The 24198-nt window shown below is 41.8% G+C and overlaps 1 protein-coding gene across 1 annotated transcript; it reads left to right on the top strand.

The window, feature by feature from the left end:
• Positions 1–8038: 8038 nt before the first annotated feature.
• Positions 8039–8620, top strand: LOC134345954 (C-C motif chemokine 20-like). Its single transcript, XM_063047301.1, has 3 exons — positions 8039–8132; positions 8275–8392; positions 8536–8620. The coding sequence occupies exons 1-3, from the start codon at positions 8039–8041 to the stop codon at positions 8618–8620; spliced, it is 297 nt and encodes a 98-aa protein (XP_062903371.1).
• Positions 8621–24198: the final 15578 nt, after the last annotated feature.

The following is a 24198-nucleotide window of genomic DNA, read 5'->3' as shown; positions in this document are numbered from 1 at the left end:
CATGTTCAACTGATTCATTGACTTGATAAACACATGCAGGCTCAATTTCCACGTATATTAAAGATACTAAGCTGTGATGTGCAATACAATTCCCTTCTACATTTAACATTTTGTTTTTCTCTAATATATCTTTGGACACAAAAACCTTTTTTAACTCATAAGTGAAAGGTAAATGGCCAGCTGGCAAACCAGCAGCCTGATGTAAAATGTATATCAGTGTGTTCCAGAATTCTGCAACAGTGCAGCAGTACAGGATGAACTGGAGATCCCATGCTAGCACACGTGTCCTCCCACTCCATCCCTGGACTCTGCAATGATTCCAGTCCTGTTCTGTAAGATACTGACCTGATAGGCAGGATTCATTTCACATCTAGTCCCTCACTCTTGGGTAAGAGTGACCATAATATGGTGGAATTCTTCATTAACATGGAGAGTGACGTAGTTAATTCAGAAACAAAGGTTCTGAACTTAAAGAGGGGTAACTTTGAAGGTATGAGACATGAATTAGCTAAGATAGACTGGCAAATGACACTTCAAGGATTGACGGTGGATATGCAATGGCAGGCATTTAAAGGTTGCATGGATGAACTACAACAATTGTTCATCCCAGTTTGGCAAAAGAATAAATCAAGGAAGGTAGTGCACCCGTGGCTGACAAGAGAAATTAGGGATAGTATCAATTCCAAAGAAGTAGCATACAAATTAGCCAGAGAAAGTGGCTCACCTGAGGACTGGGAGAAATTCAGAGTTCAGCAGAGGAGGACAAAGGGCTTAATTAGGAAGGGGAAAAAAGATTATGAGAGAAAACTGGCAGAGAACATAAAAACGGACTGTAAAAGCTTTTATAGATATGTAAAAAGGAAAAGACTGATAAAGACAAATGTAGGTCCCCTGCAAACAGAAACAGGTGAATTGATTATGGGGAGCAAGGACATGGCAGACCAATTGAATAATTACTTTGGTTCTGTCTTCACTAAGGAGGACATAAATAATCTTCCAGAAATAGTAAGGGACAGAGGGTCCAGTGAGATGGAGGAACTGAGCGAAATACATGTTAGTAGGGAAGTGGTGTTAGGTAAATTGAAGGGATTGAAGGCAGATAAATCCCCAGGGCCAGATGGTCTGCATCCCAGAGTGCTTAAGGAAGTGGCCCAAGAAATAGTGGATGCATTAGTGATAATTTTTCAAAACTCGTTAGATTCTGGACTAGTTCCTGAGGATTGGAGGGTGGCTAATGTAACCCCACTTTTTAAAAAAGGAGGGAGAGAGAAACTGGGGAATTATAGGCCGGTTAGCCTAACGTCGGTGGTGGGGAAACTGCTGGAGTCAGTTATCAAGGATGTGATAACAGCGCATTTGGAAAGCGGTGAAATGATCGGACAAAGTCAGCATGGATTTGTGAAAGGAAAATCATGTCTGACGAATCTCATAGAATTTTTTGAGGATGTAACTAGTAGAGTGGATAGGGGAGAACCAGTGGATGTGGTATATTTGGATTTTCAAAAGGCTTTTGACAAGGTCCCACATAGGAGATTAGTGTGCAAACTTAAAGCACACGGTATTGGGGGTAAGGTATTGGTGTGGGTGGATAATTGGTTAGCAGACAGGAAGCAAAGAGTGGGAATAAACGGGACCTTTTCAGAATGGCAGGCGGTGACTAGTGGGGTACCGCAAGGCTCAGTGCTGGGACCCCAGTTGTTTACAATATATATTAATGACTTGGATGAGGGAATTAAATGCAGCATCTCCAAGTTTGCGGATGACACGAAGCTGGGTGGCAGTGTTAGCAGTGAGGAGGATGCTAAGAGGATGCAGGGTGACTTGAATAGGTTGGGTGAGTGGGCAAACTCATGGCAGATGCAATTTAATGTGGATAAATGTGAAGTTATCCACTTTGCTGGCAAAAATAGGAAAACAGATTATTATCTGAATGGTGGCCGATTAGGAAAAGGGGAGGTGCAACGAGACCTGGGTGTCATTATACACCAGTCATTGAAAGTGGGCATGCAGGTACAGCAGGCGGTGAAAAAGGCAAATGGTATGCTGGCATTTATAGCGAGAGGATTCGAGTACAGGAGCAGGGAGGTACTACTGCAGTTGTACAAGGCCTTGGTGAGACCACACCTGGAGTATTGTGTGCAGTTTTGGTCCCCTAATCTGAGGAAAGACATCTTTGCCATAGAGGGAGTACAAAGAAGGTTCACCAGATTGATTCCTGGGATGGCAGGTCTTTCATATGAAGAAAGACTGGATGAACTGGGCTTGTACTCGTTGGAATTTAGAAGATTGAGGGGGGATCTGATTGAAACGTATAAGATCCTAAAGGGATTGGACAGGCTAGATGCGGGAAGATTGTTCCCGATGTTGGGGAGGTCTAGAACGAGGGGTCACAGTTTGAGGATAGAGGGGAAGCCTTTTAGGACCGAGGTTAGGAAAAACTTCTTCACACAGAGAGTGGTGAATCTGTGGAATTCTCTGCCACAGCAAACTGTTGAGGCCAGTTCATTAGCTATGTTTAAAAGGAAGTTAGATATGGCCCTTGTGGCTACAGGGGTCAGGGGGTATGGAGGGAAGGCTGGGTTCTGAGTTGGATGATCAGCCATGATCATAATAAATGGCGGTGCAGGCTCGAAGGGCCGAATGGCCTACTCCTGCACCTATTTTCTATGTTTCTATGTTTCTATGTTTCTATCTCAGCACAAAGCACAGTTGGGAAATCGGACATGGTCCTATTCATTTGAAGATAATGTGACAACACAAGGAAATAGGAGCAGGATTAGGCCAGTCCTTTCACGTATCACTCAATATTAAATAATCAATGCTGATCTGTGCATTTCTCCATATTACTTTGTTCCTCATTCCATGGAGTACTTATCCACCACCACTGGATATATCTCTCCTGACTCAACTACCAGTACCTGCTGGAGCAAAGAATTCTAGAGATTCACCACCTGCTGACAAAAGAAATTTCTACATACATCAGTTTTATAGGACCTGCCCCTTATCTAATAGTTATGACTCCTTGCTTGAAACTCTCCCAGCAAGTAAAAACAAACCAGCATTTCCTGTCAAGTCCTTTTAGGATCTGATATGTCTGAATAACGGTTACCACTTATACTTCTAAATTCCAACGAGTACTAGTCCAAGCTATTTAGTCTACCTTAGATGGATAACCCTCTTGTTGCAAGAATCAGCCTGATAAAGTTTGTTTGCACTTCCTCCAATATTACAAAACCTTTATTTAGGTAAGGAGATCAAAACTATATATAGCATTCAAGTACATAACAGCTTCCACAACTTTCTGTACACTTGCCACAAAACCTCCCTACTTAAACTCCAAACCTTTTGCAGGAATGTCATTTCCCTCCTTAACTGCTTGCTGGATCTGCCTGCTAGCTTTTTATGATTCGTGAATTAAAACACTAAGATCACTCAGTACTTCACTCACTTTCACTCTCTCCATTTACATAATAATCTGTCATTCTAATTATGTTACTGAAGTGTATCACCTCACTTCCCCACATTAAACTTCATTTTGACAGCTTTGTTTTTGCCCAGTCACTAAATCTCACTGACTTTTACCAAAATGATAGGTGATTTGTTTAGTGAAAAATGAATCTCATTCTTTAATTCTTGGATTAATATTTCCCTTTTTTTAATATGGCGAAGACAAGAGATTCAGCAGATGCTAGATGTTAGGGTACATTCTGGAGTTGGAGAATATAGCAAATATTTACTTCACCAACCAATCTATGGACCTGAATGTGGAATGTAGATTAAGTTTGAAATGCATCCCTGAACACTAGTTTTCTGGAGCTGTGGAAACCAGTTAATTGAAATCCAGACAATGCTGATTAACATTCAATCTGGGTGTCTAGAGTGTGGGTGCGAAGAAGGAGTGTGAAAATTACAAACACGAGGAAATCTGCAGATGCTGGAAATTCAAGCAACACACACAAAATGCTGGTGGAATGCAGCAGGCCAGGCAGCATCTATAGGAAGAAGTACAGTTGACGTTTCGGACCGGGACCCTTTGTCAGGACTGGCGGAGGGACTCAGCCCGAAACGTCGACTTTACTTCTTCCTATAGATGCTGCCTGGCCTGCTGCGTTCCACCAGCATTTTGTGTGTGGTGTGAAAATTATCTGTAATTCAAAGGACGCACTGTTGATACATTGTAACTATAGAATTGCCCTGCTTTCTTTGAGCTTTAGCATGTAAAATGTGATATAATATTAAGCAGAACAGAACTCTTTCCTCAAGAATGTCTCAATATGATGCCTGCTGCTCTTTTTTGTTGAATAAGACACTTCTAGATCAACCAGTCTCTCCAGTAACTTTGCTCATATTACAACGTATGGAAAATAGGACTCGGGAGGAAGATGAATGGCTTGATAAAGGATCTCAGGCCAAAACATCAATTATTTATTCCTTTCCATAGATGCTGCCTGAGCTGTTGAGTTTCTACAGCATTTTGTGCATGTTACTGTTTATATTGTGAATATGTTTTGTAGCAGTGTGTGAATGTCTCTAGGCTACATCCTCACTACGCCGGATAATTTTGAAAACGAAGCTTTTTCTCTTCGTTTTGACCCTCCGTCCACATTGAAACAGCGTTTTCATCCCCCGAAAATGGCCTTTTCTAAAACACTCAGCAGAGTGTGTAAATTTAAAAATGATTGTTGCGCATTTTAGTGTGGACGGGGTAAACGGAGAGATTTTAAAACGCTGTCATGACACCACCACAACAACGCTGCTTTTTCTGCTTCTGCTTGGTACTGCACAAGCACTGCCGGACGGCTGTTATAACACGCAATTGGTGTGAACGGCGTGAGAGTTAAATTGTAAAGTGAGCTTTTTTGACTATTTTAAAACGCTGTCATGACGTGCCGGAACAGATGGCCGCAGCACCGCATTTCATTGTTTTCTTGAATGCAACCCCCCACACAACCTAACAATTTCAGAACAGACGGACGAGACTGAAACTAGTAGGGTTAGAAATGTACTCATCAAATACTTTGACCTATAGCTTACTGAATAAATAAGTATACTTGCTTTGCCCTGTTTTCTGTCCTACTTGTATGAAGATGGTTTACCTATTTATGCAACACTTCTCTGACAATAGATGTGTAACAGCCTAACGTAATGTTGTATGGAAATACAAGATAACACTGATGCAGACATGTTTTATACATTTAACAAGGTGCTTTATTAATGCAACAGAGTTAGTCAGTTTTTCAATGTTCGTCGTCAGCCGGGTCGTACTGTCCGTGAACTCCCTGTCGGTTGCCTCCAGTATTTGTTGTTTTTTAGTTTTATGTCCGCCTGCACGAGAGCCAACAGCAATTCCTTTACAGTTTTCTAGTCTGTAACTGGACAAACGCGCACTAGGTATACCGTTTCCTCTTCGCTTGCTTTCTGTGTCCTGTGCATGCCCAGTAGGAGGAGACTCGCCCAAATATCCATCTAATGTGGACGGAGATATTTTGAAAAATGCTTGGTGTGGACATCGGTCGTTTTTACTCGAAACCGGCGTTTTCAAAATTATCCGGTCTAGTGTGGATGTAGCCTAATTGTCAAGCACATTTAAAAGAGTGGAAAAGGCTTTTGTCAGTGCAAGATGTTAGAAGGCAATTGACAAAGTTGGGGGAGAGGTGGAGAATTCCATCAATGGGGTGTTACTTCCCATAACGATATAACAATTGGAAATAGCTAACTTCTTGTTTCACCATTCAGTGTGATTGTAACTGATTTTTACTTTAGTGGCATTTGCCTTTGCTAACACCATATTCCTTGATTTCCACAATATCCAAAATGTTACGCATTTCTATCTAGAATATGCTCACCAACTGAGTCTTCACAGCCCAGCAGCAGAGAATTCAAATGGTTTATCACTCACTGTAAGATTAAATGTCCTTTCATTGCAGTCTTGAAAGGCCATTCTCTTATAAATTGACTCCAGATTCTAGCTATCTTAGCTTGGAGAAACCCTGTTTCGACAACTATGTTGTCAAGCACCATATGATTCAGGGAGATTGTCTTCCATTCCTCTGCAAAGACTCAGCCTGTGTAATCTCTCCTCATAGGAGAACAGCCCCTCCCTGCCCATCTCAGGAATCATTTTGGAGAAACATCATTACACTCTTTCTGTAGCAAACACGGTTTTCATTAATTAAGAAGATCAGACCTGCATAAAATATTACAGATGCTGTATCACTCTATTTTCTATTTTTACAACTAAGTTCCTTGTTTTTTCCATTAGTATATTCTACCTGACACATTTTTGCCCGTTGAAGCCTTTCAACATTCTACCACGAAGATTTATGTCATCAGAGAATTTGATATATTACATTTGAAAACATTGACATAGATTCTGAACATATGGGGCTCCAGTGTACCTCAGTTATCACAGCCTACAGTCCTGAAAATGACTAGTCCTGTGCTCTGCTGTATGTCCATTAGCCAGTCCTCAGTAGCATATTATTCCAATCCCACATACTTTATCCACTGTTGTGGTCTGCATGTTGTTGCTTTGCCTGTGGAGGATAATTACTTAGGCCAGGTCTTTCTTTATCCTTTGACTATCCTAGAGCTGCTGTCCCACAGCTCCAGTGACCCACGTTTGATACTAACCTTCAGTGCTGAAATGTATGGAGTTTAAACATTCTCCCTGAGATGGTGCAGGTGCATGTCACAAAAATTTGCAGATCATTTGGTTATTTAGCCACTGTAAATAGTTCCTAGAGGGTAGGTGAGTGCTAGAATGATATATGAGTTCACAGGAACGTGGAGAGAATACAAGGGGATTAAGGCGGGATGGTAGCGTGCTGTTTAGCACAACACTTTACAGAACCAGTAACACAGATTCAATTCCCGCTGCTGTCCGTAAGGAGTTTGTACGTTCTCCACATAACAACGGGTGCTCCAGGTTCCTCCTGCAGTCCAAAGATAGGTTGGTAGGTTAGTTAATCATTGTAAATAGTCCCAGGATTAGGCTGGGGTTAAATCGGGTTTTATTGGGCCGCACAGATCAAAGGGCCGGAAGGGCCTGTTCCATGTTGTATCTCAATAAATAAATAAATAGTATAGCTTTAGTATAGTGACTGTTTGATGGTCGGCATGGATTACTGCTTTGGTGCAGTATATAATCTATAATCTCATGTGTAGTATTTTTACAAATGCCTTCTGAAAATTTAAATACACCACATCTATTTGTTCCCCCTTATCTAACCTGCAATAACAACCTCAAAAATCCCCATTTCCCCTCCATAAATCGATGTTGATTCCACCTATTTTCTAAATTCTCTGTTATCATTTCCCAGCATTTTCCCACTTGGTCTATAGTTCCCCTTTTTTCCCCCCTTCTTCCATTCTTAAAAAAAAAGTGAGTTATACTTGCTGTCATCCTGTCTGTGGGAATCATTCTTGAATTGATGAAATTTTAGGATATTATCAACAAATAGGTTTTCTATCTTTGTAAAAAATTGGATCAACAATTATGATGTCTTGGGGATTTAATGATTCATTAGATTTCTTCAGCACTTTTTTTTATTAAAGCTGATATCTTTCAGCATGTTAATCAGTCAAGTAGTGGAATATTACTCTGCTAATTTTGCAAGTTTTTGGCTTGTCTTCCACAAAGATATACTCATAATCATGGTTTAATTTCCTTGTCAATCTTATTTTTAAAATTTTCTTTCCATATCCTGCCCCCAGTTACCACTCGTGGACTGCTTCACAACATGGAATGACCACAAAAGAAGGTTGTTAAGATGGTAGGAACCTAGCGACCATAAATGGTAAAGGCAACCACATTTAAGATAAAATTTAATGGTTTATGTTCCACGAAAATACATATGTAGATTTGATGAAAATGATTAAGACTGTATTGTGGGAAGGTAAGACCACAAGGAAGTGCTTTGCAAGTCCACGCAGAAAAAAAAGATATATAAAAGCAGATCACTGCACTCTTGAATCAGATCAACTTTACACTCTCCTAATCTCCTGGGTTTCGTCACTTGCTTTGTAAATCAAGAGAATGAAGCAAATTGTCTGTAACTGTGGGAACCTGTCGTTGGCAATGCTGATCGGCCTGTTGATGCTGAGCACAATGGAGAGGTTGCCATTTGCAGGTAATTACATCCTAACACTTTGAACCTGTCTTTGAATTTTTCAGCTAGTACCTGCTAACGTTAAACTGACATGCTGTTTCTACTTTGCTACTGGTGAATTGTTTCTTTTTTAACCAATATCCCTGATGTTTGTTTTATATAGATGCTCAGTCTCCAGTTTACTGTTGTCTTTCATATTCATCAAAACCTTTACCTTTGAAAGTTATCAGAGGCTATGTTTGGAAGTATTCAAATGAACTCTGCAGTATAGATGCTGTCATGTAAGTGCAAAATTTTCCTCTTTTAAATAGGACGATTACATTTTGAAGTTACGTTTATATTCTTTAACTATGTTTAAAGTATACATGATCCGAACTGTAATGTAGCAGCATGATCAAAGTTCTTTCAAAAAATTTCTTCACAGATTTTACACAAAGAGACGCCTAAGTATATGTGCAAACGCTGAAGATAAGTGGGTGAAAAATATAATCAGCGGCTTTCTGACGTAAGGAAATAAATCATTCTGTCTAAATATTCACTTTTATGTAAACTTTGAAATGCATTTAAGTGATGTCTGTTTTTCCTATGTTCACCTATAAGTACATTATATACTATTGTGTCAAATCAAGACATTCCTTGCAAGTAAGAATATAATGGAACACAATTTTGGAACAGACATTTTTGTCAGATGCATTTATTTAGGCTATGTTGGGAACAAAATCCGAATGACAGTAGAAAAACAACTCTCCTCAACTTAAGCAACACACATAAAAGTTGCTGGTGAACGCAGCAGTCCAGGCAGCATCTCTAGGAAGAGGTGCAGTTGACATTTCAGGCCGAGACCCTTCGTCAGGACTAACTGAAGGAAGAATGAGTAAGGGATTTGAAAGTTGGAGGGGGAGGGGGAGATCCAAAATGATAGGAGAAGACAGGAGGGGGAGGGATAGAGCCGAGAGCTGGACAGGCAATAGGCAAAAGAGATACGAGAGGATCATGGGACAGGAAGTCTGGGAAGAAAGACAAGGAGGGTGGGGGGGCACCCAGAGGATGGGCAAGGGGTATATTCAGAGGGACAGAGGGAGAAAAAGGAGAGTGAGAGAAAGAATGTGTGTATAAAAATAAGTAACAGATGGGGTACGAGGGGGAGGTGGGGCCTTAGCGGAAGATAGAGAAGTCGATGTTCATGCCAGCAGGTTGGAGGCTACCCAGACGGAATATAAGGTGTTGTTCCTCCAACCTGAGTGTGGCTCCATCTTTACAGTAGAGGAGGCCGTGGATAGACATGTCAGAATGGGAATGGGATGTGGAATTAAAATGTGTGGCCACTGGGAGATCCTGATTTCTCTGGCGGACAGAGCGTGGGTGTTCAGCAAAGCGGTCTCCCAGTCTGCGTCAGGTCTCGCCAATATATAAAAGACCACATCGGCAGCACCAGACGCAGTATATCACCCCAGCCGACTCACAGGTGAAGTGTTGCCTCACCTGGAAGGACTGTCTGGGGCCCTGAATGGTGGTGAGGGAGGAAGTGTAAGGGCATGTGTAGCACTTGTTCCGCTGTTTGGGTTCTCCTCAACTTAATGAGCCCAGGCAGAATGTTTTATCAAGCGACAATTCTTTGGGCAGTATAATCAACACACTTCACCGTAGATCCTTCACGCGGATGCCAGTACTTGTCATTAGAGCTAACCGGGTATCTCTGAGGAAGTTCCAGTTTTCAGCTCAGGTGTCAGCCTACGTTGATAGGATCAACCGTTGACTTGTTGCCGGACACTGTGACTGCCTCATCCTGTTTTCAGCGGAGCCCAAAGAAACAACATGAACATTTACCGCCTTCCATGTCTTAGGCTGGAAATCCAGACTGTAAATTTAGGGCTAGGTTAAAATATGCCCAGAAATCACCTTCAAATGAATGTGAGGAAAGCAGATGTCAGGAGAAGGTTAGAAATTAATATTTATTAGTCATTCTATTTTCTAAGTTTGCTTTACCTATATTTGAATACGATTGTGTATGGGGTGAGATAAATGTTAGAAATAGTACTCCATTACTTAAATTATGATGAGTTACAAGTGCTACTATATATTGTGTTCAATAAAAATATCTCAAACATTCAGTAGTCTTTGAATATTGTTAATTTATAACACTGAAGACCCTGACCACCAAACAGCCAGAGGAGATGGGGCTGACAGGGGGCAAGGGCAGGGTGGGTGACAGAACTTCCCTAGCTGATCTGAGTAGAGCTTGCTGTCTGTACAGATTCTGCTCCTGTTGATGTGTTGGGAGCCAAGCTCCAAGTAGAAGACTATACCAGGGGCAAAAGTGGGAGAAATGGTGCAGCTCAGGGGCAGGGGACCAGGAATTGTAAGTCAATGGAAAATTCACACCATTATTAAAAGAAAGGTCACTGTGTACAAGAAGTGGCCACTGAATGAACAAAATGGAATTACCAATCTAATAAACTATGCTATGCACATAGACTGAACCTAGTTGAAGTGTCTGTCCTTTGATTTTTAGGGATGTAGTAATTAATTCTATTTTTATATTTACATTTTAGGAGAGAAATAAAAAAGAATTGAGAGACCACATTATCTCAATTCCATGGGCATGAAGAATCCCACCTTTTGTATCGACAGAAAAGACTATTGTACTTGTTTTCAATTTGTTATTTGCTTCAGTATATGATGTATGCACTCTTATCACATTCTACAAATGTATCCAGTGTTTGCCTCTATTAAGCTATTAAGTTCTGACAACACTGTGAATTCTTATTTCACTAAATGTATTTTATGGATCAGTAAACATAAAAATTCAATAAAAATAAATTACAAAAAAGAGAAAACAGTATTTTAGACATATTACTATTGATATATTCACATTCAGGTTAAAGCTGTTCCATTTGTTAAGATTAAAATATTGCATTAGTTGAATCAAATGGGTAGACATTAGACCTTGTGAAAGCACTGTGGGTCAAAAGTCCCATAGTGTGCTGTATTGTTCTAGGTCTAATGTTTATCTGAAAAGAACTTTGTTGATGCTGCAGCAATGTTGTTAGAATTCATTGGTGCCATTTTCTTGAATATACCTGTCTTGCACCTTCCTCACTTCTCGCATAAACTCCAGCCACTGCTGCTCTGCCGTCCTTCCTGCCAGTGTCCCTTTCAGTCAACTTTGGCCAGTTCCCCTCTCATGTCACTATAATTTCCTTTACTCCACTGAAATACCAACACATCAGATTTCGGCTTCTCTTTTTCAAGTTTCACAGTGAACTCAATTATGTTATAATCACTGCCTCCTAAGGGTTCCTTCACCTCAATCTCTCTAATCACCTCCGGTTCATTACACAATACCCAATCCAGTACAGCCGATCCCCTAGTGGGCTCAACAACAAGCTGTTCTAAAAAGCCATCTCCTAGACATTCTACAAATTCTCTCTAATGAGATCCAGTGCCGACCTGATTTTCCCAATCCACTCGCATGTTAAAATCCCCCACAATTATCGTAACACTGCCCTTCTGACAAGCCTTTTCTATTTCCAGTTGTAATTTGTAGTCCACATCACTGCAGCTGTTTGGAGGCCAATATATAACTGCCATCAGGGTCCTTTTACCCCTGCGATTTCTTAGCTCAACCCATAAAGATTCTGCACCTTCCGATCCTATATCACCTCTTTCTAATGATTTAATATCACTTCTTACCAATAAAGCCACACCTCCCCCTCTGCCTACCTTCCTATCCTTCCGATACACCATGTATCCTTGGACGTTCAGCTCCGAGAGACATGCATCCTTTAGCCACATCTCAGTGATGGCCACAATATCATACCTGCCAATCTGTAGCTGTACGACAAGATCGTACCTTATTCCCTATTCTGCGTGCACTTAAGTATAACAGCTGAAGACCAGTATTTGGTACTTTTTGCTTTGATTTCACTGCAACTTTATTGCACTGCATCTCATCCCAATGGCTACAAATTTGCCCTATCACCTGCCTGTCTTTCCTGACATCTTTACTGCTCACTATCTTAGATTTATTTCTGTTTTCCCCTTCTTCCGCTCTATCATTCCCGTTCCCATCCCCCTGCCAAATTAGTTTAAACCCTCCTTAACAGCTCTATTAAACTTTCCCACCAGGATATTGGTTCCCTTCGGGTTCAGGTGTAATCTGTCCATTTTGAACAGGTCATACCCCAGAAGAGATCCTTATACAACTTCAACATAGCATCCCATCTCTTGCACTCAATACTTCAATTTATGAAGGCCAATGTGTCGAAAGGTTTCTTTACAACCCTGTGACACCATTTTCAGAGATTTATGGACTTGTATTCCCAGATCCCTTTGTTCCACTGAACTCAGTGCCCTACCATTCACTGCTAAAGACCTACCCTAATAGGCCCTGCTGAAGTGCCACACCTCGCACTTGTCTGCATTAAATTCCATCTGTCATTTTTCAGCCCATTTCTCGGCTTGTCCAGATCCCACTACAAGCCATGGAAGGCTTCTTTGCTGTCCACTACATGACCTATCTTGACCTCATCGCAGGTTTGCTGATCCCGATCATTAATATAGATGACAAACAACAGTGTACCTAGCACTGATCCCTGTGGCACTTCACTAGTCACAGCCACCAGTCAGAGAACAACCATCCATCACTATTCCCTGGCTTCTCACACAAAGCCAATGTCTAATCCAATTTACTACCTCATCTTGAATGCCAAGTGACAGAATCTTCTTGAACAACCTCCCATGTGGGACCTTGTCAAATGCCTTGCTAAAGTCCATGTAGACAATATCCACTGCCTTGCCTTCATCAACTTTCCTGGTAACTTCTCAAAAATCTCTATAATACTGGTTAAACACAAAACCATGCCGACTATCCCTAATCAATTCAAGTCAATCCAATACTCATATATCTGGTTCCTCAGAATACATTTCAATAACTTTCCCACTACTGATATCAGGCTCACTGGCCTATAATTTCCTGGTTTATTTTCTGAGCATTTCTTAAACAGCGGAACAACGTTGGCTATCCTCCAATCCTCTGTTGTTTCACCTGTCGCTAAGGATAATTCCTGAGGAGGTTCTTGTCCCAAAACGTGGACTGTTCATTTTTTTCCACAGATGCTGCCTGACCTATTGAGTTCCTCCAGCATTTTGTATGTGTTGCTTTGGATTTCCAGCATCTGCAGATTTTCTTGTATTTATTATTTAAATATCTCTGCTTGAGGCCCCAGCTATTCCTGCACTTGCCTCCTGCAGGGTCAGAGGGGACACCTTTCCAGGCCCTGAGGATTTATCCATTCTAATTTGTCTCAAGACAGCAAACACCTCCTCCTCTGAAATCTGTATAGAGCCCATGAAGTTGATGCCATTTTGCCTATAGACTCTGTGTCCATTGCCTGAGTAAATACAAATGGGAAAAATGCATTAAGATCTCCCCCATCACTTTTAGCTCCATGCATAGATTACCATTCTAATCTTTCAGAGGACTAATTATTGTCCCTTGCAATCTTTTTGCCTTTAACAATCTGTAGAAGGCTTTAGGATTCTCCTTTATCTTGGCTACTCAGGCAAGCTCATGCCTTCTATTAGCCTTCTTGATTTCTTTCTTAAGTGTTCTCTTGTACTTCTTATACTCCCTAAGTACCTCATTTGTTCCTTCCTGCCTATACCAGCAATACACCTTTTTCTTCTTAACCAAGGCCTTAATTTCTCTTGAAACCAAGAAGTCCTACACCTGTTACCTTTACTTTTCATTCTGACAGGAAAACGCAAGTTTTAGAGTCATAGAGTCATAGAGAAGTATAGCACAGAAACAGGCCCATCGGCCCATCTAGTCCCTGCTGATCCATTTAAACTGCCTTCTCCTATCAACCTGCACCAGGAACATATCCCTCCATATCCCCACCATCCATGAGCCTATCTAAACTTCTCTTAAACGTCAAAATCAAGCTTACATGCACCACTTGAACTGGCAACTCATTTCACACTCTCATGACCTTCTGAGTAAAGAAGTTTCCCCTCAAGTTTCCTTAAAATTTTCGCCTCTCTCCCTTAATCCATGACCTCTAGTTGTAGTCCCGCCTAACCTCAGTGGAAAAAGCCTGCTTGCATTTACCCTATCTGTACCCTCATAATGTTGTATACCTCTAATAAATCTCCTCCCAATCTTCTAAGTTCCAAGGAATGAAGTCCTAACCTATTCAATCTTTCCTTATAAAACAGGTCCTCCAGACCCGGCAACATTCTTGTTAGTTTTCTTTGTACTCTTTCAAACTTATTTACATCTTTCCTGTAGGTAGGTAGGTGACCAAAACTGTACACAGTACTCCAAATTAGGTCCCACCAATGTCTTATACAACTTCAATATAAAATCCCATCTCCTGTACTCATTACTTTGATTTATGAAGGCCATGGTGCCAAAAGCTTTCTGTACAACCCTACCTACCTGCGCCACCATTTTCAATGAATTATGGACTTGTATTCCCAGATTCCTTTGTTCTACCACACTCCTCAGTGCCCTACTGTTCACTGTGTAATACTGGTTGGCCCTTCCAAAGTGCAAAACATTGCATTTGTCTGCATTAAATTCCATCATCTATTTCTTTGTCCATTTTTCCAGCTGGTCCAGATCCCACTGCAAGCCATGGTAGTCTTCCTCGCTGTCCACTACACACCCAATCTTGGTGTCATCCACAAATTTGCTGATCCACTTACCACGTTATCATCCAGATCGCTGATATAGATGACAAACAACAACAGACACAGCAGTGATTGCTGCAGCAATCCACTCATCACAGGCTTCCAGTCAGAGATACAACCATTTATTACCACTCCCTGGCTTCTCCCACAAAGCCAATGTCTAATCCAATCTATTGCTTCATCTTGAATGCTACGCGGCTGAACCTTCTTGACCAACCTTCCATGCGGGACCTTATCAAATACCTGCCTAAGTTTACGTAGTCCACTACCCTGCCTTCATCAACTTTCCTTGTAACTTTCTCAAAAAAAATCTGTAAGATTGGTTAGACAAGACCACACAGAAAGCCACGTTGACTATCATTAATCAGTTCATGTCTCCAAATAATAATATATCTGGTTCCTTTGAATACGTTCCAATAACTTCCCCACTATTGATGTCAGGCTCACCAGCCTATAATTTCCTAGTTTATTTTTAGAGCCTTTCTTGAACAGCGGCACAACATTGGCTATCCTCCAATTCTCTATTACCTCACCTGTTGCTAAGAATCATTTAAATATCTCTGCTAGGGCCCGGACAATTTCTTCACTTGCCTCCTGCAGTCTCCATGGGAACACCTTATTATGCCTTGGGGATTTATCCACCATAATTTGCTCAGGACAACAAACACTTCCTCCTCTGCAATCTGTATAGGGTTCAAGAAGTTGATGTCACTTTGCCTCACTTCCATAGACTCTGAGTCTGTCTTCAGAGTAAACACAGATGCAAAAAAATTACTCCCATCACCTTTGCTTCAACACATGGATTAGCATTCAAAACTTCCAGAGGACCAATTTTTCCCCTTGCAATCCTTTGGCACTTAAATTATCTGTAGAATCCCTTAGGATCTTGTCTGCTAGGGCACCTCATTCCTTCTGATTTTTTTTAAGTGTTCTCTTGTGTTCCTTATATTCCATAAGCACCCCATTTTTTCCTATCTGCCTATACCTGTTATGCACCTCCATTTTTTTCTTAACCAGGTCTCAATATCTCTTGATTCCCTATACCTGTGATCTTTACCCTTTATTCTGACAGGCACATATAAGCTTTGTACTCTCAAAATTTCACTTTTGAAGGCCTCCCACTTACCAATTTTTTTGGAAAAATTGGTCCTCTGGAAGTTTTGCCAGAAGATAACCTGTCCCAATCCACACTTGCCAGATTATTTCTGATACCTTCAAAACTGGCCTTTCTCTGATTTAGAATCTCAACCATTGGACCAGGCTTAGCTTTTTGCATATTTACTTTGAAACTAAAGACATTATGATTACTAGATGAAAAGTGTTCCTCTACACAAACTGCTGTCACCTGCCCTACCTCATTCCCTAATAGCAGATCACTCTCATTGGGACTTCTACATCCTGAAACTTTCCTGAACACATTTGATAAACTATATCTTATCTAGACCTTTTACCATATGGGAGTCCCAGTCAATATGTGGTCAGTTAAAATCACCGACTATAACAATCTTATGTCTGCAACCGCTCTGCAAATTTGTTCCTCTAAATCCCTACGACTGTTGTGTGGTCTGTAATACAGTCCCATTAACATGCTCATATGTTTCTTATTTCTCAGTTCCACCCATCAAACCTCACTAGATGAGTTCTCTAGTCTGTCCTGACAACACTGCTGTGATATTTTCCCTGACCTTTCCTCCTTTAATCCCTCCCACTCCATCGCATCTAAAACAACAGAAGCCGAGAATACTGAGCTGCCAGTCTGCTTTCCTGCAACCTACTCTCACTAATGGCTACAATATCATAATTCCAGCTGTTGCTCCATGCCCTGAGCTCATCTGCCATTCCTAAGATATTTCTTGCATTGAAGTATACACCGCTCAGGACATTGGTCATGTCATGCTCAACTTTCTGGTTCCTGACTTCGTCTGAGGTCTTAACAACATCTCTATCCACAACCTCTCCACTCACTGTTCTGGCATTCTGGTTCCCATCCCCCCTGCAACTCTAATCTTACTATTTCTGGCCTCACTAGCACTTGGCACAGGTAGCAATCCTGAGATCACAATCCTGCTGATCCTGCCCTTTAACTTAGTATGTAACACCCAGAGTTAGGTTGGTCAAGAAGCAGTATACCTGTTGTCAAGGGAGATCGCCACAGGGGTACTTTGCACTGGCTCCTTAACCCCTTTCCCCTTCCTGACTGTCACCCAGTTTCCTGTGTCCTGCACCTTGGGTGTAACTACCTCTCTATATGTCCTGTCTATCATCCCCTCAGCCTCCCGAATGATCTGGATTGCATTCAATTCCAGCTCAAAATCCTTAAGGTGGATTGTCAGAAGCTGGGGATCGAGAGCTGCATCAGGCAGGAGGTTGCTTCCCATGGGAGGCCACGTTGGACCAGAGGTCACTTCCCAAGGAAGGTCGCATCAGGCTGGAGGTCCTGAGACGGCTTCTTGGTGGATGAAGGCCCCACATAAGGACTGTGTTCAAACTGTTGCTCTCTTCGATGCTGACAGAGGGTGTTTTAAAAATTCCATGGCTTGTGTGATTATCGGTATGGACTGTTGTTTATACTGGTCTCCTTCAGATTTCAGTATTTTCATTCTTGCTGCTGAATGACGGGCGGGCCACTTGTTACTTTTTGGGCAAGGGAGGGGTTGGATGTTTGATGTTATTGTCACTCTATTTTTTTATGGGAGGAGCTTGGAGGTCAGCAATTTGATGTTTTAGCTGCTGTGTCCTGATGGGTGATCTGTTAGTTTTTGTGCAAGGGAGAGGTTGGGAGGTTTGGGGTTTGTGAGTTTTGTTTGTTTTTCTTTTTCATATAGGAGGGGGACCTAAACGGCTTCCATGGTTTTTCTGTATCTTAGGGCTATCTGGAGAAGACAAATCTCAGAGTTCATGCTTTGGAAATAAAATGAACCTTTGAACCTTTGAGCATTTAACCTTTGCAACTGGATGCACTTCTCACAGTTGTAGTCATCAGGGACACTGGAGATCGCCCTACCTTCCCACATCCCACATTCCACTATCCTGCCTGGTACCTTTACTGTTCCTAACTGAGCAAATATAAAGAAAGAAGAACCATAAACTGTGGGTGAGGAGGGGACAAATTCTCTACTTACAGTGCTTTTGCCTTCTCTCACTCAAACCTCTCCTTGCCACAACCTCAAAGAGCTAAAGCCCCAAAATTTCCACTCTAGTTCTGACCACGCCAATGAGGAATGCATCAAAAATGGCACACTTTGCCTGTGCAAACTAACCCTGTGGACTGAGAAGAATGGTCTGCTGCTGCATATTTGCCCAGGGTTTGTCCTGACTTAGTAATTGTTCCGGAGCAGCCTAACATTATTGAGAGCACCACTAGATAGCACAGTTGCATTACTTCACAAGAGAAAACTAAGATGAGGAAATGGAGTTTTAAGAATTAAAACCAATATATCAAAGACAAATGTTTTCAAGAATGTAATTATATTCCTTCATCTCTGCCCTGTAGTCTTATAGTTCCCCAAATAAATGGACCCACAATTCCCATCTCAGGATTAGAAACATAGAAAACCTACAGCACAATACAGGCCCTTTGGTCTACAAAGCTGTGCCAAACATATCCTTACCCTAGAAGTACCTAGGCTTGCACATAGCCCTCTATTTTTCTAAGCTCCATGTACCTATTCAGGAGTCTCTTAAAATACCCTATCGTATCCGCCTCCACTACTGTCGCTGGCAGCCCATTCCACGCTCTCACCACTCTCTACGTAAAAAACTTACCCCTGACATCTCCTCTGTACCTACTTGCAAGCGGCTTAAAACTGTGCCCTCTCGTGCTAGCCATTTCAGCCCTGGGAAATAGCCTCTGACTATCCACACGACCAATGCCTCTCATTATCTTGTACACCTCTATCAGGTCACCTCTCATTCTCCATTGCTCCAAGGAGAAAAGGCCGAGTTCACTCAACCTATTCTCAAACGGCATGCTCCCCAATCCAGGCAAAATCATTGTAAATCTCCTCTGAACCCTTTCTATGGTTTCCACGTCCTTCCTGTAGTGAGGCAACAGAACCCCAAATGGGGTCTGACCAGGGTCCTATATTGCTGCAACATTACCTCTTAGCTCTTAAACTCAATCCCACAGTTGATGAAGGCCAATGCACTGTATGCCTTCTTGACCACAGAGTCAACCTGTGTAGTAGCTTTGAGTGTCCTATGGACTCAGACCCCAAGATCCCTCTGATCCTCCGCACTGCCAAGAGTCTTATCATTAATATTATATTCTGCCATCATATTTGACCTACCAAAATGAATTACCTCACACTTATCTGGGTTGAACTCCATCTGCCACTGCTCAGCCCAGTTTTGGATCCTATCAATGTCCCGTTATAACCTCTGACAGGCCTCTACACTATCCACAACACCCCCAACCTTTGTTTAACCTGAAGCAAGATCAGATAGCAGATCCCCAATGTTTATGTCAGGAAAACTCACCAGGCAAGTTCTCCAACACCGGATCATGGACAGATTTTGGGAATGATGGGAAACATACCCTGTAAAATATGCAGGGAACACTAGCAGGGATGATGGCAGAGCAGCAATTGCTGGAGTTTCTAAGAACAATTTGGAAGGCACAGGTTAAATACATCGCAGAGAAGAAGAAGCATTCTAAAGTCAGGGTGACACAGTCATGGTTGACAAGGGAAGTCAAAGACAACATAAAAGCCAAAGAAAGGCCATATAGTACAGCAAAATTTAGAGGAAAGTTAGAAGGTGGGAAACTTTTAAAAACCAAAAGAAAGCAACTAAAAAAGTCATTAGAAGGAAAAGATGGATATGAAGCTAAGCCGGCTGATAATATTAAAGAGTATACCAAAAGTTTCTTCAGATATATAAAGTGTAAAAGTGAGGCGAGAGTAGATACTGGACTGTGAAAAATTATGTCAGAGAGGTTGTAATAGGAGATAAGGAAATGGCAGATGAACTGAATAAGTATTTTACATGAGTCTTCACTATGGAAGATACTAGCAGTATGCCTGAAGTTTGAGAGTGTCAGAGGCAGAAGTGTGTGAAGTTGCCACTACTAGGGAAGTGTTTTGGAAACCGAAAGGACTGACGGTAGATAAGTCACCTACACGCAGTGTTCTGAAAGAGGTGGCTGAAGAGATTGTGGAGGCATTAGCAATGACTTTTCAAGAGTCAATAGATTTTGGCATTGTTCTGGAGGACTGGAAAATTTCAAATGTCACTCCACACTTTAAGAAGGGAGAGAGGCAGAAGAATGGAAATTATAGGCCAGTTAGTCTGACCTCAGTGGCTGGGAAGATCTTGGAGTCAATTATTGAGGATGTTGTCTCAGGATACTTGGAGGTACATGATAAACCAGGCCAAAATCAGCATGATTTCTTAAGGGGAAATCATGCCTGACAAATCTGCTGTAATTCTTTGAAGAAATAACAAGCAGGATAAACAATGGAGAATCAATTGATGTTGTGTACTTGGATTATCAATATCCCTTTGACAAGGTGCCATACATGAGCCTGCTTAACAATTTAGGAGTCCATGGTATTACAGAAAAGATACTATCATTGTTTGATTGGCAGGAGACAAAGAGTGGGAATAAATGGACCCTCTTCTGGTTGGCTGCCAGTGACTAGTGGTGTTCCACAGGGGTCTGTGTTGGGACCTCTTCTTTTTATATTATATGTCAATGATTTGGATAACATAATTGATGGCCTCAGACCGTCTGATGAAGGTGCAGTCAGTGCAGTCAGTCAGTGGATGACCTACTGACTGGGGCAAAAAAAAACAGAAATCGATGCCTTGGCTTGTCAGTTTAAAAAACTTGAAAGAGAGGAGCATACTATCAACATTTTGCCCCAACCCAAGATGATAGCACCAATTCACTGGGGAATCAATGTACTTGTTTTCAAGGCCCAAGTGCAAGGAGACATTCTTAGGAACGATTCTTCGAATAATTCGTTTGTCCAAGTTCTGTCCGGTCTCAGGTACTTCAATGGGGACATGCATCAAGAATGACCGCTCACCCAGAGATTGCCAGAACCTTCGAGTTCATCAACAATAGCTATTGATAGCCTAGATGGGCCAAAGGACCTGTTTCTGGGCCTTACTTCTCTATGGAATGGCAAGAGAGGTCCGACAATGCATGCACACTTGTGAGGTGTGCACTCCGAATAAGGAGCCCCATATCCAAACTCAAGGGCTCCTTCTCCTTCCGCCTGTTCCAGACAGACCATGGACGCACATCTTCATGGACTTTGTCACGGGTCTTCGGCCTTCCAATAGGAAGATGTCATCATGGTAATTGCTGATCATTTTTTTAAAGGCCTGCAAATTCATCGCCTTGGACAAATACCATCGGCAGTGGAGACAGCTGAGATTGTTCTGCACCAGGACTTCAGGATCCATGGATTTACAGTGGGCACTGTGCTGGATTGCAGTCCACAATTTGCATCATGTTTTTGAAGTGCATTCTGTAAGCTGATTGGGGCAACAGCGAGTCTTTCTTTTGGGTTTCACCCACAGTCCAATGGCCAGACACAACGGGTGAACCAAGATTTGGAATGATCCCTAAGCTGCCTGGCCTCAGATAAACCAGACGAGCGGTGCGACTATTTTATGTGGGCAGAGACTGCCCACAACACTTTACGACATTAAGATGCCAACTGGGTATTCTCCACCACTCTTCCCTGAGCAGAAGGCCAAGGTTGAGGTTTCTGCAGCTGAAAATCTCTTCGGACGCTGCAAAGGGAAATGGACTATGGCCAGGGAGATTTTGTTAGCTTCTACCCAGGAAGCTGAAATAAAGGCCATCTGCAAGAGAAGACAGGGACCAGCTTTGCAGCCTGGGCAACAGGTCCGGCTTTCGATTCAGGATTTACCTCTCCGGGTGGTGTCTAGGAAATCGGCACCCAAGTTCATTGGACCATTCAAAGTTCTCAGAGAGGTAAACCCAATGTCTTACACCTTTGCAACTTCCCAAGGCCTTCCACATTTCCAAATTGAAACCTGTAAACACCAGTTCTTTAGCCCCTCCAGCATCAGTCCTTTCACCACCCTGGTTTGTTGATGGGGAACAGGGCTTCACTGTGAGAAGAATTTTTGGATTCGCAACCTGTTTGGGGTGTTCAGCTGTTCGTTGTGGACTGGGAAGGATTCAGAGTAATGGTGCTGGGTTCATGAAAGGGGCAGCTTGGATCTGGCTCTCATCCATGACCACAATCACCGTCTCTCCGAGCAGCCAGAGTTGTAGGAGTCAGCAGTAGCAGGGTGGTCCTATCACGATATGCACCCATCTGCCCCTGCCTCCGGGATGTAGACACTCTGACTCTGGATAGCTGGTACAGCCCCTTTGAAGATTCAGACCACCCTGCTAATTGGCGGCCATGTTTTAGTGTGAGGATTGTAATATTTAAAGAGCACCTGAACTGAGCTTCAGTGCTCAATCGTCAGTTCTACCTGGATTATCATCTAGTGACTAGTGTCTAGTTCAGTACTCTGTTCTCATTTCCGTCTCATATCGTGCCTCGATTCTGGTCTTGGATACTCTAGCACTTGGGTCCCAACCATCCTCACCTCGGTCTCTCGTCACAGTTACTAAGCTCTCTGTCTCTTTTCTGTACCCTGACTCATGGTTATTTGAGATATTACAGTGCTTTTCTTCAAGCTAGCTGCCACTCCTTACACACAGAAGCTACCTTCTGATGCACCAGAGTTTCTTTCACTGACACTTCACCACAAAGTCACAAAAGAAGGGTCTTTCCACTCACGTTCTCCATCTGCTCATACTTTCTAGCAGCACAAACTGCAAAGTCATTTCTCAGTATTGTGAGATCAATGCTCTGTGACAACAGCATCATCAAACACACCAAACAGGAGAATAACATAGTTATTTTACAAATTAACCAAGAGATTTTTCTATATGACAGACTCATATCAATTATGTTCGCTGTCAGCTCAATTGTTCAATGATGATATGAGACAGTATACACCTGGTGAAACCTCTGATTGTTGGTTAACAATATAATAAGTGGTGTCCATTTACATGAAGTCTTCTTCTAAAATCAGGATCTGCCCTCCCTCCAACAAACACCAGCCCTTAAGCAACAAGAGCTCTTAGTTGTAAACATTTTATCCAGCTGGACCTTGTGTGGGTTCCCAGTCTGAGGTTCACAGACCCCTTGCTTAATGGTATTGGTCTATGGCACAAAAAAGATTGGGAACCCCTGCCTTACAGGGAATCCCAAACTGAAGTCCTGGAACTGACCTCAGTTAAAGAAGTGCTACAAATCGCTTCTTCTGACCTCGAATATAGATTCCATTCGAGACTCCTGAATGGTAGTAAGTGAAAAAATAATTACGTAGTATGAGAGAGTAGCAGTGCATTTAATGTTTATTGTGTTGTCTAGATATAATTACACTGAAAAGATAGACAAAACAGGCCAATAGTGCCAGTCATTCCATATTGTTTGTGCACTGTGGGACTTCTTGTGTCTTCTATATTTCAAGCAAATCGATAAAATCCTTGTATGCTGATCCAGCCCTGCTTTAACTGCCATGTTATTTATCTCAAAATCTCCTGATCAAAAGGATTTCTACATTCTCATCACTCTCATTCTCCATAATTGGAAACTTTTTCAACGTGCATTGTTAAAGATGTGAATTCAACCACACAGCGGGTTTTCAAATAAAAATCTAAGGCTTGGAAAGCTCTACCTTTGTTCTGAGAGGCTTGACCTTGTATTTCTGGTCTTACAGTTATAAATCTTCGCATCATCTCTAGACCATTTACGTTATTTTATAAAGAGGTTATTAAAATTGTGCACAGCAATCCTAATTAAAGTCTAGTTGAAGGTTCAAATCAAGTCCAGTGATTCAATCCCTCAGAAGGAAACACTTGGATTGTTTTCTTGTCTGCAATCTTGGCTATATATGACCTTGAGAGGGGCATCAGACACCCATATCATTTCCAGGATCACCATTTCTGCAATTCTGCTTGACTTCTACCCTTCTTATCTCTGTATATTCAGCTTTGCTGCTGTTTGATTTGATCCTTCCAACATTCTCCAAGCAGTCTTCCTTTGTTTTTTCCTGAATAGGTAGACTGTTACCCAAAATCTGTGCATCCTATGCCCTACCTTGTATCAAGTCTGATTTGGTCATTAACTCTGTGGTTGTTAACTTACACTGTTAGGTAAGGCCTTGTGTTCTTAAATCCTCACCCTTGCTTTGGAAATGATGCATCTGAGACACTGCTTTCAAACTTCTACCAGTTATGTTTCTATAATTTCTCATTTTGAAAAATTCAGTCATTTTCCAATCTTAGTTGTTGAGCTGTCCAGTCTAGTGGTGCCTATCTCCCCCTTTTTTATTCTTTTATGTGAAT

Source organism: Mobula hypostoma, chromosome 4 (assembly GCF_963921235.1).
Source record: "Mobula hypostoma chromosome 4, sMobHyp1.1, whole genome shotgun sequence".
NCBI lineage: Eukaryota > Metazoa > Chordata > Chondrichthyes > Myliobatiformes > Myliobatidae > Mobula > Mobula hypostoma.
This window is presented reverse-complemented; position numbering and strand designations above follow the sequence as displayed.